General features: G+C 35.6%; 3 protein-coding genes across 4 annotated transcripts; 2 read left to right on the top strand and 1 right to left on the bottom strand.

The window, feature by feature from the left end:
• Nucleotides 1-1,906: 1,906 nt before the first annotated feature.
• On the top strand, nt 1,907-5,243 carry LOC140798589 (RNA-binding protein Y14A-like). Its single transcript, XM_073152480.1, has 4 exons — nt 1,907-2,282; nt 2,479-2,615; nt 3,423-3,568; nt 4,973-5,243. Exons 1-4 carry the CDS (start codon nt 2,000-2,002, stop codon nt 5,019-5,021), a joined length of 615 nt encoding a protein of 204 aa, XP_073008581.1. The 5' UTR covers nt 1,907-1,999; the 3' UTR covers nt 5,022-5,243.
• Nucleotides 5,244-7,164: 1,921 nt separating this feature from the next.
• Nucleotides 7,165-10,627, top strand: LOC140798418 (dual specificity protein phosphatase 1-like). 2 transcript variants are annotated; one of them, XM_073152232.1, is made up of 5 exons: nt 7,165-7,358; nt 7,425-7,575; nt 8,659-8,779; nt 9,686-9,831; nt 10,324-10,627. In XM_073152232.1, exons 1-5 carry the CDS (start codon nt 7,251-7,253, stop codon nt 10,329-10,331), a joined length of 534 nt encoding a protein of 177 aa, XP_073008333.1. In that variant the 5' UTR covers nt 7,165-7,250; the 3' UTR covers nt 10,332-10,627. The 2 variants fall into 2 exon arrangements, with proteins under 2 accessions (XP_073008333.1, XP_073008334.1); XM_073152233.1 differs by having other exon boundaries at nt 7,168-7,358; nt 7,440-7,575.
• A 209-nt stretch (nt 10,628-10,836) lies between these two features.
• On the bottom strand, nt 10,837-11,799 carry LOC140799212 (transcription factor MUTE). The gene is made up of 3 exons (XM_073153395.1): nt 11,653-11,799; nt 11,106-11,510; nt 10,837-11,000 (listed from the first exon to the last, which is right to left on the bottom strand). The coding sequence occupies exons 1-3, from the start codon at nt 11,746-11,748 to the stop codon at nt 10,920-10,922; spliced, it is 582 nt and encodes a 193-aa protein (XP_073009496.1). The 5' UTR covers nt 11,749-11,799; the 3' UTR covers nt 10,837-10,919.
• Nucleotides 11,800-14,620: the final 2,821 nt, after the last annotated feature.

Here is a 14,620-nt window from a genome sequence, read left to right as displayed (position 1 = left end):
TTTCATTTATTTGTTGTAGTCAAACTTTAAAATTGAAGAAATTTTAAGGAGCGATTATTTTGTTGTCTCACTTCCTAGTATACCTTTTTAATTTTAATATTTATGTTTATCTTTTTTAAAGCCAACCTTCTCTTTGCGGATACGTTTTAAATCTTCTTTGAATAGCCTTAAAATTTAACTAAACATTAAGTTTCATTAATTCGATTGAAAAAAACAAAACAAATCTTAGTTTTTATTTTACATATTCCTTTTGATTAATAATATTTATATCTTTTATATTTTAAATACTAAAGATTTTTACTTGTATTTATAGAATTAATCGGAAGTGCATTTAAAACTATTTCTTTAAAAACCATACACGTAAATATAAAATTTAAAAGTAACGCATATAAATAAATAGCTTTAGACAGTATAGATATAAACAAATTCTTTTCTTTCTGGTTTGGACTTTTTTTTCCCAACTAAGCATTCAAAAGTAAAAAAAATTTATAATTCTCATCTCACGCTCTCTATGATATGATTGGGGTTTGATTTGATCACGTCGGGAAGACTATTGGATTTGTTGAGTTGACCCACTTATCTAGATTTAGTTATTGCTAGTTTTGAAGAACTTTTATATTAAGCTCAGGCAGCTAAATACTCAACCAACAATGTTTGAACAACCTTATTTCACGATATCATCTGGGCGTTTGAATACCCAAACTCTAGAGCAACCTTCATCTATGTGTTGGAACGCACGACCAATGATGTTTGAACGTTTGAACCAGGGAGCAACTTTTATCGAGATGTTTGAACAACCAAATCGGAGAGCAACCTTGAGGCATTTGAATGACTAAGCTTGAGAGCAGCCTTCGTCGAGGCATTTGGCTAGGCGTTCAAATGCCCAAACGTCGATTTCAGTTCAATTAAGGTTATTTTGATTGTTTGTTTAGAGTTAGGACTTAATTAATTTAAAGTTGTTAGGGTTAGCTTCCAAATATATATATATATATATATATGTAGAGAGCAGCCTAGTCTAGGGATAACTGATGAATATTATATTTTTTCCTCTTATTCTATCTCTTGTTTCTCTTTATTCCCTTCTCTCTCATTCTCTCATGCTAAAGTCGTCGTCCTCGGAGGGAAGAGGACGACCTTAGGTGATGATCTTAGCTTGTGAGAATGATAGAGAAGGAAATCGAGAGAGACAAAAGGTAGAAGAATAGGAAAAATATAATATTTATCAATCATATCTATACTAGGCTGCTCTCCACAGGGATTAATCCTAGTGATTCAAAATTAATTAAGTCATAATTATAAACAAATAATTAAAATAACTATAATTAGACTAAAATTAGCGTCGTTGATGCTTCAACAAAGATTGCTTTTGGATATGTAGTTCGAACGTCTCGATAAAAGTTGCTCTCACGTTTAGGCATTTAAATGCTGTTGATCAAACATTCGACTGCTCAAACCCAAAATGATTAAACCTAGATAAGCGGATTTGACCCAAAGAATTCAATGTCCTCCCATGAGGTGACCCGATCAAGCCCAAATCAAAATTACTTATTCTTTTCAATAATCAATGTTTATTACTTTAAATTTGGTGTTCATTTTAGTTGGATGTATGAACCTTTCCTCTTAATTTGGTGTTCTACACGTTTACTTCAATATATGTGTAGTATTATCTATGAACAAGAGATCCTTTATAGTGACAAGTTTAGAAATGGATGGTTAAAGCATCATCATTTAGTCCATAATTCAATAAGAAAAGGGTAAGAGACTAGATAATTCTTTAGAATTAATATTGTAGATCATAAATATTACACAGATGAAACGTCCAAGTTCCTTATCGGGCCAAAAGTAGATTCTGGATCGATCCGGGATTAGATGGATCTGATGAAAGATCCGACCCGGTTGCGAGCCGACATTTTTCTGGGTTTTAGACCAAAGAGAAAAATCCCAAGTCGCTTCTTTTCCTCGAGAGAAAGGAGTGCGGAGGAGGAAGAAGGGCAAGGCGATGGCGGCGAACGTGGATGTGGAGGTGGTGGACTTCGAGCCGGATGAGGACGATCTAATGGACGAGGACGCCGGCGCCGGAGATGCTGACCCTTCTCCGATGGCTCCGACGACCCTTCCCAAGCTCCGCTCCACCATCACCGGCGGCGACCCCTCCGCCCCGAAGAAGACCAAGGGGCGCGGCTTCCGTGACGAGGCATCCATCGCCGCCGACCGCAACTCCCGCTTCGGCTCTCGCGGCTTTGATTCGCTCGCATCCGAAGGCGGTCCCGGGGCGCAACGATGTCTGTTATCTCTTCCTCGCATCCTTTTCCTCTCTACGGTTTTACTTCCTTGCTGTGGTTAGGGTTTGGGGGGTTCTCTATGTTTTCGTAGATCTCTAGGGTTTCAAGCTGGACGATCATGTAGATTTGATGCCATAATCAACTGTTTCTTTAGTTCGTCGAGTGGTTTCCTTATACTTTGCATTAATTCCTACAGCAATTGAGGGATGGATAATACTGGTTACTGGAGTCCATGAAGAGGCACAAGAAGATGATCTTCACAATGCGTTCCGTGAATTTGGGCAAGTTAAGAACTTGCATTTGAATCTTGACCGCCGAACAGGATTTGTTAAGGTGGGTGATTTACTTCTTCTTTAGAAGCCCTCGCTACTACTTGTTACCAAATAAGTAATCTCAGATTCCTAAGTGTGTATCTAGGTGATTATTTATGCTAGACATGTGTTGTCATATCGATAGAATTTTACATTGAAATTTATTCTCTTGCAAATGAAACACATCACAGGTACTTATACAGTGACAGGATAGTAAATGCAAATGAGTTTCTTTTCTCTTTGAACCATTTCTTAGTGCTATCCTTAGTGGTCCTAAATAGAAGTTGCTACTGAAAAGAGAAGTGACGAGCTGCAATTGGTGGATAGGAGCACATGTAGATATTGAATTTAAACATGTTATTATATGCTGGAAACTACTAGCGTGAATGCTATTTGAGTTGAGTTGTACTTCTTACGAGTACCCTCAAAACATATTGTTGTATAGCTATTTTTCCTTGTGAACCAAGTGTGTAAGGTAAATAAGGAGAATGGAACTAGGTTTTTGTTTCATGAACAAATATTGGATGCAAACTAGTATGGTATTGCATCTGTACACTCTCATTGTTAAATGGGCCATGTGGACCTTCTCCAACCATTGTAAGGGTGTTTTTACAGAAGAAGAAACATTGTGACAAACTGACGACCATATTGGAAATTAAGATGAAAGATGGTGCAATGATGCATAATAATGTTTTGCTTATTGGTGTGGTTTTCTGATTAACTATTTCTAATTAGTTAGGAGTCCATGATGATATGCATGAAGAAACTTAAGTCTACTCAGTCATCGTTATAATTGTTATTAATAACTAGTGGCCCTTCTATGTGACAGGGGTATGCTCTCATCGAATATGAAAGCTTTGAGGAAGCACAGGCTGCAATCAAGACACTGGATGGAACTGAGCTTCTCACACAGACCATTTACGTTGACTGGGCATTTAGTAATGGCCCTTTCAAACGCAGAAATGCAAGGAGGAGGTAATTCATAATAATTTCTTTAGACATAATTATATTGTAATGCCTCTCAGCCTAAACTGAAGTGAAGATACCATAAGGTGTTTTTTTTTTGGTGGGGGATGCTAAAGTTTGAAACATGGGACTCTATTTGTAAATAGCTTAAACTTAAGGTAGGAACTCTAAAATTATTCAATTGTAGGGTGTTATGTATTTTCCCCGAAAAAACAATTTTTGTCTCTTCTCAGTGAAGTTGGACTCCTAATTGTGCGACGATAGTTGTGCTTCAAATTCCATTTTAGAGATTGTTCAGCACTTTTCTGTTCTGGGTGTGGCTGTAGTTGCAACTGCTGGCCTAACCTGCAGGGGCAATGATCACAAATTTGCTATGATTGTTGCTATTGGTGACAACATATCGTTTGCTAGGCTCACGGGTCTGTGTGGCGTTCTACCTTCTTCGCAAGGTAGAGTCAACCTTAAAACAATTAGAGTGTAGAGACTAGTGTTTACAATGCTCTCAAGCACAGAAATTGGGTATATTACAAGCAGAGAAGTTAGGTTTTTATATTGAGGCAAATAAAACACAAGTACAATAGGAGAATTAAGTGGTTTGGAAGCTAAAAATCAAGTTGTTTGTCATGGTGTTCTGCAACGCAGAAAATCTTGCCCACACAAAGAATCCACAATAGCTACTGCCACTTGCAGTCCTCGTCATTTCTGCACTAGCAGTCCAGCAGTAAAGATGTTTGTGTCTCTTGGTCCACAAAGACTGCAGGCCACTCCAGCTGCAAGCAAGAGTGCTCCATACAAGATGCAAATGGCGAGAAGTCAAAGAAAGCTGCTCTCCTTCCCTCAAATCCTATCTGCTTTCCTGTCGTGCTCTAGAGCACTGTAGCCATTGTAGAGCACCCTGGCCATGCTCTAGCACGCCTCGACCTCTATTTCTGTAATCTCCAACACAGAGATTGCAATGTCCCTCCAAATTATCTTGATATTCCTCAAGTCTACCTTAGTCAACCAAGTTTAGGTCCTTGGATATCCTAGATGCTTCGATTTTAGTCGAATTTTGAAAAGGATGTGACAAGTAGCAACTGCAAGTGCTCGTGTTCATTTGGCAAGCAGTGACCTGCCTTTAGATGTGATTTCCTCTGGTGATTGTTGGGGAGGTGAGTACAAAGGAAGAGTGGAAAATGAAAATAAAATTCTGGCCAAAAATTTAAACCGGCATACCATGGGTGATCATGTTTAACCTCTATGATTAGATAAGCATAGGCTCCAGTCAGCATGATGTTGTATTATGTTTATTTATTCTTGATCAGGATGTAGTTTGCATTGCGACTGGTTTATATTTCCTGTTGATGATGCTAATTAGGTTTCATTATTTAAGTAAACATTGCCTTGATGTGGTAATGCATTTCTCTTGGACAGGTCACCACGGGCTCATCGTTCAAGGAGCCCACCTAAGAGGAGATATTGAGATCCTTTAACCGCCATATCAGATGGTGTGAGTTGAGAGTTATGAGAATAGCAAGATTTGTGGATCTGCTTGTTTGTTTTACTTGACTAATATGAAGTGAACATGGTTCGTCGGATGTCACTTGAGTGCATTTTAATAGTTGTAAACTTGTAATCCTTTGCCAGAAACTCTTAAGATATGTTCCTCAAAAAACAAGTCCATTCATGCTGGTTTTGTATCAAATGAGCTCAGTGTGCAACTATCTTAATGAGCATCCTTATTAAGCATACAACTGTTGCTATGATGTTTATGCTAGTATGCAAGGACAAGAATTATTTATGTGATTGCTGACCAAGAAATTTCCAAACTTGTTCGTCACGAATGCAATATTGTTGTTGGGATTATTGCAGATTGAGAAACGCCTCAGAATCGTCCATTCACAATCTTTCTTTTTTATCTTGAGCTAGTAGCTTTATTTGTAGTTGTTGTTTGGTATGTTTACAGATATTACTATCATTATCTCCAGAAGTCTATCATCTTTCAGGTGGTTTGTACCCTGGATTTCTTGGTCCTTTGAAACAATACTTTTCCAAACTACTATCTGAAATGTTCATTTGCAAGGTTTCTGAAACTACACTATTTCTACACCAAATTCTTTATTTACAGACTCATAATCAAACTTGCATTTTTCCTATTTCTACACCAAATTCAGATATCAAAACTTCCTCTTGCTACCTTACACACACGTCCTACAACAAGAACTATTACTTGTTACAATTCTACAAGATGCCAGTGGGCGAATTGCCGTCGCTTGCCTGTCGGAGAACTTCCTTCTTTTAGCCTCAGGAATCTCAGCCTTTCTAAGGTCGTCAACACTCTTCGCATCCGCTAGGCAATCAAAAGATTGCGATTTTCCTGAGAAATACTTGGATAATCCTCTCTTCCTGAGATAAAATCAAACAAACAAACAAACTCATATGTGAGCTAAAATGCCAACTCAAATCAAAACTAGCAGCTAACAAAATCACTAGTTAGACATTATTAACCATTACACTAGAGAGATGACTGAGTTGCTAATTACTTGTGAGGGAGATGACTTCTGAGAGAAGCCATGTCAAATGTGTTGGTATAATCCAAATCCAATTCTTTGCTTGGGTTAGAGCTGGTGGTGGATGCCATAAAAGAAAAGAAGAATAGGTGTTGAATTGAGAAGAATGTGGTGAGGGCTGGATTTTATATAGGAAGAATAGAAGAAGAGCAATCGTCAGAATGTGATCCATTTATGGAGTATATATCTGTATATATCGATGGATAAGCTCTTGGGACGTGGATGGATATGAGTAAAACTCGCATATGGATTTCGTTTCAGCCTCTTATCTAAATTATCTTCTAGTTATTTATCCCACTAAAAGAACTTTGATAAGAGTGATTTATTCTGATTTCTATGGCTAATAAACTGTGATAGTTATATACATAGATTATTAAACTATTATTAATTTTCACGTAAAATATCTATCTCATTCTTAATTATAGAAAATATCTTTGATGTCTTATATAACTGTCACATGATCAATTTTAAATATTCTAAAGAAGAGAATATAAAAATAAAATATATAATTTTAGATTTTATATAGGGGAGAGGGATGAAGTCTCACAAAAAATAAATGAGGGAGAAAAAATAGTTGAAATAGTCTAAGTACTATTAATCTTAATAATTATTTTAAGTCCTTTATAATATACATTTCGGCCCTTATTTGCATAAATACCCATTTAAAGTTGATATTTCCATTCATGCCGTTTGAGATTCTTGAGGTATATTTTGGCAAACATTAAACAATAACTGAAGTCAAATCTTGAGTACTAATTGTATACGTAAATATAAAAAATTTAAAAAGGTGTACAAATTTTTTAAAGAATAGTTAAATATCCAGGGATAATTACACTAATGCCCTAAAGTTGGTTCATTTTACATGTTCACGTATTATTATGAGGAGCTCTTTGTCAAAATGTGCAAAGTTTCAGGGACCTAAATGTTAATTATTCTATAAATTTAATATATATGAGGCTATCTGAATTCTGAATCAATTTATTTTATCTTATTCCTACCGCCACCCAAAATAATAATAATAATAATAATAACAAAAAAAAAATTAAAAAAAAGAAGAAGAGAGAATTGGGTCTTCTTCTCCGTATTCTCAATTCGAGAACCCCTCATTCCATTTCTAATTCCTCTAAGTTGCGAGAGACGAGATGTCGGTGATGGACGACATCCACAGGGCGCGGATAGCTGCGTGCTTCCAGGCCCTCTGCGCCGCGAGATACGCCAAGGAGGATAACATCGCCTGCCAGATCGATGAGGTATCCTCGGATTAGTCTTCTCATTCCTGTTCTTATTCTAATTCATTGGGTGGATAAGTCTTATAGGTTGATCGGTCTCAGGGTCTCTACTTGGGTTCTGTTGGAGTTGCACTAAACAAGGAGGCTTTGAAGAATCTGAACATTACCCACATCTTAGTCGTGGCTAAATCGCTGGAACCCGCGTTCCCCGATGATTTCATCTATAAGAAGATCGATGGTATGTTTTTATGGGTGTAGTGTAATATGTGCAGTATAAAGGTGGTGACTTGGAATGATTTTAAGTACTGTAGTCTATCGATTTACTTTGTTACCTGGAGTAAATAGAATATGTTTTCATGACTATAAGAATGATTTCATTTATAAGGTTATTAGGGATAACTTGATATACTTGCTAGGATTTAGTCTTCCTTCATTGGCATTAATTTCATGTCTCTTAGTCGCTCTCTGTCTTAGTAGGGACAGAGTAGTATTACATGAGTTTACACCGAAGGACTTGTTGGCCATTTAGTTATAGTTGTGCATCTGCATTATTTTGAGAATGATGTATTTAGATAAGATTCTGGTCATCTGTATCATCTTAAGGAGGCCATGATATTGTTTTGAGTTGGTCAACTAGCTGACTGATGTATCCTCCTCAGCTAAATTTACATGCCCCACATGTGAAAATAAGTAGGACGATTTTGTCAGGCACTTGAATTGAGATAGATGACATCTTTGATTTGAAGATCTTCTCCTCAAAGTGAACTCTGAACTCTTTTGTTGCGGTGATGATGGTGCTGTGATTCTGCGGTAAAGCTTTTAGAATAAGTAAGACCAACTCAATTTCCCTGTCGGAGTTCTTCTCGTCTTTGTTGCTAGGGAGTAGGGACATTTAAGGTGCACTTCTTCACTTGTGTGCACCAAACTGTGTAATGATTTCTGATTGACAGCCAATAATTCTTCTTATGCAATTTAATAGCATAGAAAAGAAAGAAACCATTTTTCTCGAAGTTTCTGACTGCATTTTTGTTTCCCTAATTCTAATTCCACTATGTACTTTGAGTCTTGCTATATTTATAACAGACATTGCTATTACTCTTCTGATCTATATCGTAGTCCACATTAGGAATTTGATTTCCATTGAAATGGAAAAGGTTTATATCTCACCTATCTTAGAGAGAGGAAAAAAAAGAAGTCTTCTGAATCTTGTATTAACTGAGCTTTTATAATTTCTTTCTACTATATGGTTCTTATTTATCGCACATGTTAGAACTAAGAAAATATTCATGCTTCTGAAACTGTGTTTTGCGAATGGATCAAGTACTTGACAGCCCTGAGACCAATTTAATGCAATACTTTGACGAGTGTTTCAGCTTCATTGATGAAGCCAAAAGAGCAGGTGGCAATGTGCTGGTTCATTGCTTTGCAGGAAGATCAAGAAGGTAACCTTTTCCCCTTTGCATCATGTGTAGTTAATAACTATACTCATGATACCAATCATGCAAGATTTTATAGGTCTAAAGAAAAATACTAAAGTTTGAATGCCGAAGTAGGATGAACATGGTGGTATGAATATCTCTAAAGTCAAAGATTGCTTTCAAGCAATTAAGGATTACATCAGTTTAATGCTGATCTGTGTGACATAATATATATTTTTAAATACTGTAATAAGAGATGGGACAATATAAGTGGATCACATGAGAAACAGAGGAGAAAAATATCTGGGCATCCATACAGACTGTACAGCACTTGTGTACCTTAGATTGATAAGCCACACTTTCTCTCCTGTTGTAGGCTACATGCGGCCATGCAGATTATTCATTATGGGTTGTATAAATTTTACCCTATAAAAATGTACCAAGTAATTATGTCCATTTATTATTTGATTTTCTTTTCTTCTATTTTATATCCTCATTTTCTCTTTTCCTTCCTCGTTCTTTTTTACTTTACTTGAATTTCGTAGATCTAAATTTTTATCTGAGCAGAATGGCACTTAAAACATAGATTTCTGCCCTCCTAAAACTGAACCTTTGAGGCTTTGATTACATCATGTGGTAATAATGAAGATTCAAGAATATGCTGCAGCATGATTTTTGAGGCATAGCATTCATCTCCATAAACTAATCATTTGATTAGACACAAAAATGCATAACTAAACTGTTATTATACTGCGTAATTAGCCTAATAATATGTAGTTATTATAAGACTTGTAGAACAAGCTCTCTATCAAGTTCCAATAATTGAAACTTACACCTTTAAATAACAAAGAATGTGGCGACCTTACATATCTTGCATGATGTAAATCAGTTCCTTTTTCATTAATTAGCTTTTTTAAATTAATGTTTCAGTGTCACAGTTGTCGTTGCTTATCTTATGAAGACGCATCAAATGAGTCTAGCACGTGCTTTATCAGTGGTTAGAAGCAAGCGGCCACATATATCTCCGAATGTGGGCTTCCTGACCCAATTGGAGAACTTTGAGAAATCTCTGCGAGGTGAGCATTATGATGTAGCATTCAGATGTAATCTGTAAAGCTTGGCTCTAGGGAACATTGGATTTCTTTTGTTCACATATTATATAGAAAGATAGTGTAATACTTTGAGAATGTGGTTCTCATAAGCTCCGTCAAACTTAGTTTCTCTCTTGCATCATTGATAACTTGGTGATTTGAATATACTTGTGGTAGTCTTGAATAGTAGCTAAGGGAACCAGACATGTTTGAAATCATATTCACTGGAGAGTAACAAGAAACAGAAGATAAAAGTAAAATATCTTGCTATAATTGATGATTTCTATGAAAGTATACCATGGAAACCTTTTGACTTTTGACCTATTGAGGCTCTTCGAGTTTCTTTTTTTTGGGTGAACCAGTATAATTATATTGTGCATATCCGCTAGTCTTTTTAATTTTTTTGCATTCAATAGAACTCCGGGATTTTCTCTTACTATGTTTATCCCTTAAGTAGTTCTTTCCCTCTACTTGTAGGTACATAAGCTGAAAGGTAGCAGAAGCTCTTCAGTTGCCCAGCAGTGATACAAGTACCAACATCCATGGGATGGTACTGCAAATAATTCTAGATGTTTCATTCTACCGGGTTATTATTCTCTATGTTAAATAATATTGTTCCACTTTTGGGCTTTTTCCCTATTTGTTGTTGAGAAGCCAGTGATGTTATTAGACTAATATTTACCATTAATTGTGGCTGGTTAAGTCCGATTCGGTCTGTCCAGATAAGATCTAATGGAAACAAACATTTGCATGAAAGATCTTATGTTGTGGAGCAGTTAAACTTTTCTTTGCTACCTTTTTTGTTTGCTAACAAGATCCCCTCTTGTCATTCTCCTTTTGCTGTAAAGCATGTATATTCAATATAAAGTCAAAACAACTATAATTACTTCTTGAATATTCTTTTGTTGATCTATCACCCATAATCCACGGTGATACAACCAGTTTCATATCTATATCAAATGGTTGCAATTTAGAGCATATCTTCTCTTCTTGAACTTCTTAATCTCATTGTTGCCATACATACATCACACTGTATTAATAAGCCTTTCAGCTATATCCATACTACTCCTGTATCAGTATATCACTTCCTGACTGAAGCATTGCTGCACTTCAAAAGCTAATTCCTCCAAACTCAGTTGGCATTCAAGCCCAATCTGCAAAAGAAATGAACAGAAGATATATGAGATAATCTCTAACAAAGTATTTTGAATCATTTGATGATATATATATATATATATGTATATATAAGAATACTTTACCTTAATGACAAAGGAGTAAAGAACAGTGTCCTCTGTGCTACTGATATTAAGATGAAGGATTTCAAAATCCAATTTCTCCAGCACAGTGATGATCTTAACAACTTGGCCAGGGATACGCTTGGAGAGGGTTCTCAACAAGACATTGGGCCCAGAGATCTTAGCCTCCACATCTGCCACTGGTGAATTGCAGCATGCCCCCAGTTCTTTCACCATATCTGAATCATATGAGCTGCTGTTATTAGTCGTTGCCGTTGGCGAGGGAGTCAACTGCAAGAGTGACCTTGGGCTTGGAGTTGGACTTGGGCTAAATGTTCTTCTTTTCTTCTTTGCCTCCAATGACTCTAGAACTTGGTGCAGCTCCTTGATGAACTCTATGGCTCCTCCAATTATGGATGCTTGGTCCCCCTTACAAATTTCATTAACAAAGGCAAAAAAAAGAAAAACATCATTTTGGATGTAATTTTAAATACCATTTTTTTTATCTTTATCACGTCAGATGATGATAATAATAGTAATCGGTGATCAATAATAAACTTTAAAAACTGACCCTTTTTACGTAGAACGCCGGCGTAAGAGAGCGAAGAACCTTGAGATGCTCATTCATCTGCCTTCTCCTATTCCTCTCAACTGCAATGTGAGACATGGCTATCTTCTATCTATCTATCTGAATCTCTTTTCTAAAAGATCATAAAAAGAAGTCTCCCTCTCTCTCTCTCTCTCTCTTCGCCTCTTTCTCCTTTCCTCCTTTGCCACGCTCCAGTTTAAATATACATGCATTCATGCATGCATAGGGCAAGGCATGGTTGCTAAGATGGTACGTGTTAGATGTAGCTGCATGCATGGATGCATCGCATTGAAGTCATTGGCTGCGGCCTCGTGAGCTCATGCATGCACACGAGACGGCGTTGGGATACAATTTCTTGTCACATAGTTTGGCTCGGTGTATTAATTTGACGTCTAGTTTAATGGGCAGGCAACGGATCTACTCCTTCCCCGCTGTAGGAATTTGCCACAGTTTGGGTACTTGGCGACCCGTTATTGGCTGCCGGATGCTACAAGTATAAAATGAGAAAACTCTGTAGGGCTCTTTTTGCATATAAACCACCTACATGTCAACATATTTTTGCGAAGCACCTTCAGTTTCTTTTTCTTTTTTTTGGGGGGCCATTTTACTTAAAATATTGCAATAAAATTAAAATTAATTGAAAGGTAAGGTGTAAAGAAAGAACAGTAAATATATAATGCAAGGTATTAGGTACGAAACGGAGAAAAAAAAAATGAAATCTTATATTGAGAATATTCTTTTCAAAACCGAAAGGAATGGACCTATTTTTAAATATCTAAAATGGACGGGGTTTTATGCAAAGTAGCTCATTTCTTTTGTGTGCATGAAACTCCTGCGACTGGGGCTTGTAGAGAATCCTCTCTTCTACCATGAATAGGAGGAACATTCTTAGCACGTCTCTGCATTCACTCCTCGGCTTTAAATTCTTTAATCCTTCTCACGGGTGTTAAATGAACTTAAATCCATGTATTAAAGCTAACATAATATGTTTCAGGATGCATTAATCAACAACTCCCATGGTAGTATTTCAATATTAAAATTTTAAGAAAATTTATCCAAAAAAAAAAACATTAATTAATTTCACTCCTAACCATTCGGTCAATTGCCCATCAAATGAACTATAAATAAAAGTGTTCTCTAGAAGATGAGATATATGAATGGAATTTTTGATAACTAATTAATAAACGATTAAACTTTTGAGTCAGCTACTGTATCTTATTCTTCCAATCTGGGAGCTAAAATAAAACACATACCTAAACTTGTTATAATTAATATATATATATATATATATATATATATAGGCTCGAACTTCTTGCGGCTAAGATACCATGATTTGATGGTAAAGTTGAATTAGTGGGGGAGAGTAAGATTGATTTGACTCTATTAATTAAAAGTTTATTTATTAATTTTTTTCCACCCTACCCTTATTGTTCTTCCCAATCATATATAATTAAATTAAGAAGACAACTTTTGGTTGTTGAGCACTTCAACATTGAAAAAGAGAGCAATTGCTATGTTTGAGAAGCATGTCAAACAAAGACATTGCTATCAAAAATTCGATTCAGATGCTATCAAAACCTTTTAAATCAGGAGTCAAATTACTTAAAAAAACTGGTGGGCTCCACATCATGCAACCACTTGGATCCAAAAATCTCAAAGATGCAATATGCTTGCATCCAAAGTTTTGACTATTTTGAGAGGGAGAAAAAGAAAAAGAAAAAAATAAAATAAATACATATATTAATTGGAGAGGGAGAGGCATCTCTATCCAAAAGTAGGGTTGCATTTTTCATATGAGAAATTTAGCACACAGACAAGCAACTTTGCAAGGTTTACTGCTACATATGCATCTAGATATCATTTTAGTGGATGAATTGGTTTTCAAGAGTCCCTTCAAGAATAAACTTTTTATTTTTAATTTTATTTTTATTATCTTTATTTTTTTTATCTTTTTCTTTTTCGCGTTACGATAAAGAGAACTGGATTCGAGCAGACGTGCTATGCTATATAACCTATGGAATCATAGCTCACCTTGAGTGGAGACCATATTTGTAACTAAGATCTGCATGAGAATTGTTCTTGCTTCCCTAATTTTCTTTTGAACACCGATGATTATTTGTTAATATAACTAATAAATTAATAAGGAGTCGGATTCGTAAATTTGATATATATAGTTAGTTATATATATATAAGTGGTTGTTTGCAACAAAAATCCTTAGAAAATAGAAATGATATCTTGAAATTTATTATGGGGTAAAAATAAGATCACAATTAATAGACAAATTATATATATATATATATATATATAAATATTATGAATAGTTGCAAGAGATGAGTTGACAAGGAGAGTTGACCTCCCATTAACATTGAGAAGAAAAAAAAAAAGAGTACTTGAAGGTGGTTAGATTAATTCAGTCGTGCCCATGATTAATTTGCAAAAAAGAAATGATATTGATGGGTATGTTTGTGGCACCTTATAAGAAGACTAAGAAGGACTAAAACATCATTGCTGCAATTAATTTAATGGGATATATATATATATATATATATGTATAGGATAACTATTCTTGTTTGCATTCGATTGCAAACGTGAACAAACTCTCTCTCTCTCTCTCTCTCTCTCTCCCAATGGTACTTGAATAATATGCAGTCATGATTGCAAACTAGGGTCATTTTCTCCTCAAGATAGGTTTGCATTTTCCTGTCACTTTGATACTTGTCACTTTTAAGTGTTGTCAAATATGGGGGAAATAAGAATAGGAGTCAAAGCTGAGAAGCTTCTTAGAGAATTTGAAAATTTTTTTATATAAAAAAAGTAATTAAAAATACTATGCATTAAACATATTTAACAATATATTATTCGATTAAATTTAACTCGGCGTGTTTTTAAGCATTAAACCCACAATACAGGAGGAGTCGAATGATAAATACTGATAAGAAAAAGTATAAA

Source organism: Typha latifolia, chromosome 12 (assembly GCF_019914945.1).
Source record: "Typha latifolia isolate L0001 chromosome 12, TyphaL0001v2, whole genome shotgun sequence".
Lineage (NCBI taxonomy): Eukaryota > Viridiplantae > Streptophyta > Magnoliopsida > Poales > Typhaceae > Typha > Typha latifolia.
Note: the sequence above shows the minus strand (reverse complement) of the source record. Positions and strands in the feature narration are given on the sequence as shown.